We start from the raw sequence: 794 nt of genomic DNA on the forward strand, positions 1-794 counted from the left end.
TTAGTTCTAGATCCAGTTTAATGTGTGGAGCTTAATTAGTTCTAGATTCAGTTTAATATGTGGAGCTTAATTACTTATAGATCCAGTTTAATATATGGGGCTTAATTAGTTCTAGATTCAGTTTAAGGGGGGTTAGCAGTTCTAGATACAGCTTAATATGTGGAGCTTAATTAGTTCTAGGTACAGTTTAATGTATGGAGTTTAATTTGTTCTAGATACAGTTTAATATCTGGGTCTTAATTAGTTCTAGATACAGTTTAAGGGGGATTAGCAGTTCTAGATCCAGTTTAATGTGTGGAGTTTAATCAGTTCTAGATCCAGTTTAATATCTGGAATTGTGTTGTCCTTCCTCCCAGTGAGCATCGCCAGCTTCGTGACGGTGAAGAGGCCCGGGGTGACGGGGGAGAACAGCAACGAGGTGGCCAAGCTGGTGAACACCCTCAACACTGTCCCCTCCCTGGGGCAGAGCCCGGGACCCCTCGTGGTGTCCAACAGCAGCCCCGGATCCCAGAGATCCAGCGTGTCGGAATCCTCCTCCTCCTCCTCCTCCCTCAAAGGTAACGAGCGGCCCCTCCCAAAAAAAAGACCTTCCACAGGGTGTGGGAGCCAAAAATCAGGGGGCATTTCGTGGTATTGGGAGGCCAAACTGGACTTAAGGGGCATTTCATGGCCTTGGGAGCCAAAAGCTGATTTGAGGGACATTTCATGGCCTTGGGAGCCAAAAATCAAGGGACATTTCCTTGGGAGCCCAAACTGGATTTAAGGGACATTTCCTTGGGAACCCAAACTGGATT

The 794-nt window shown here is 46.5% G+C and overlaps 1 protein-coding gene across 1 annotated transcript in view; it reads left to right on the forward strand.

Moving 5' to 3' along the window:
• Nucleotides 1-794, forward strand: part of POGZ (pogo transposable element derived with ZNF domain) — a 16,943-nt gene that overhangs the window by 2,993 nt on the left and 13,156 nt on the right. The window contains exon 5 of the mRNA XM_027708936.1: nt 357-557. Coding sequence (XP_027564737.1) covers nt 357-557 — 201 coding nt within the window. The remainder of the gene's footprint in view (nt 1-356; nt 558-794) is intronic.

This window comes from Neopelma chrysocephalum, unplaced genomic scaffold, assembly GCF_003984885.1.
Source record: "Neopelma chrysocephalum unplaced genomic scaffold, ASM398488v2 Primary Assembly neopelma1_96635, whole genome shotgun sequence".
NCBI classification, from domain to species: Eukaryota; Metazoa; Chordata; class Aves; order Passeriformes; family Pipridae; genus Neopelma; species Neopelma chrysocephalum.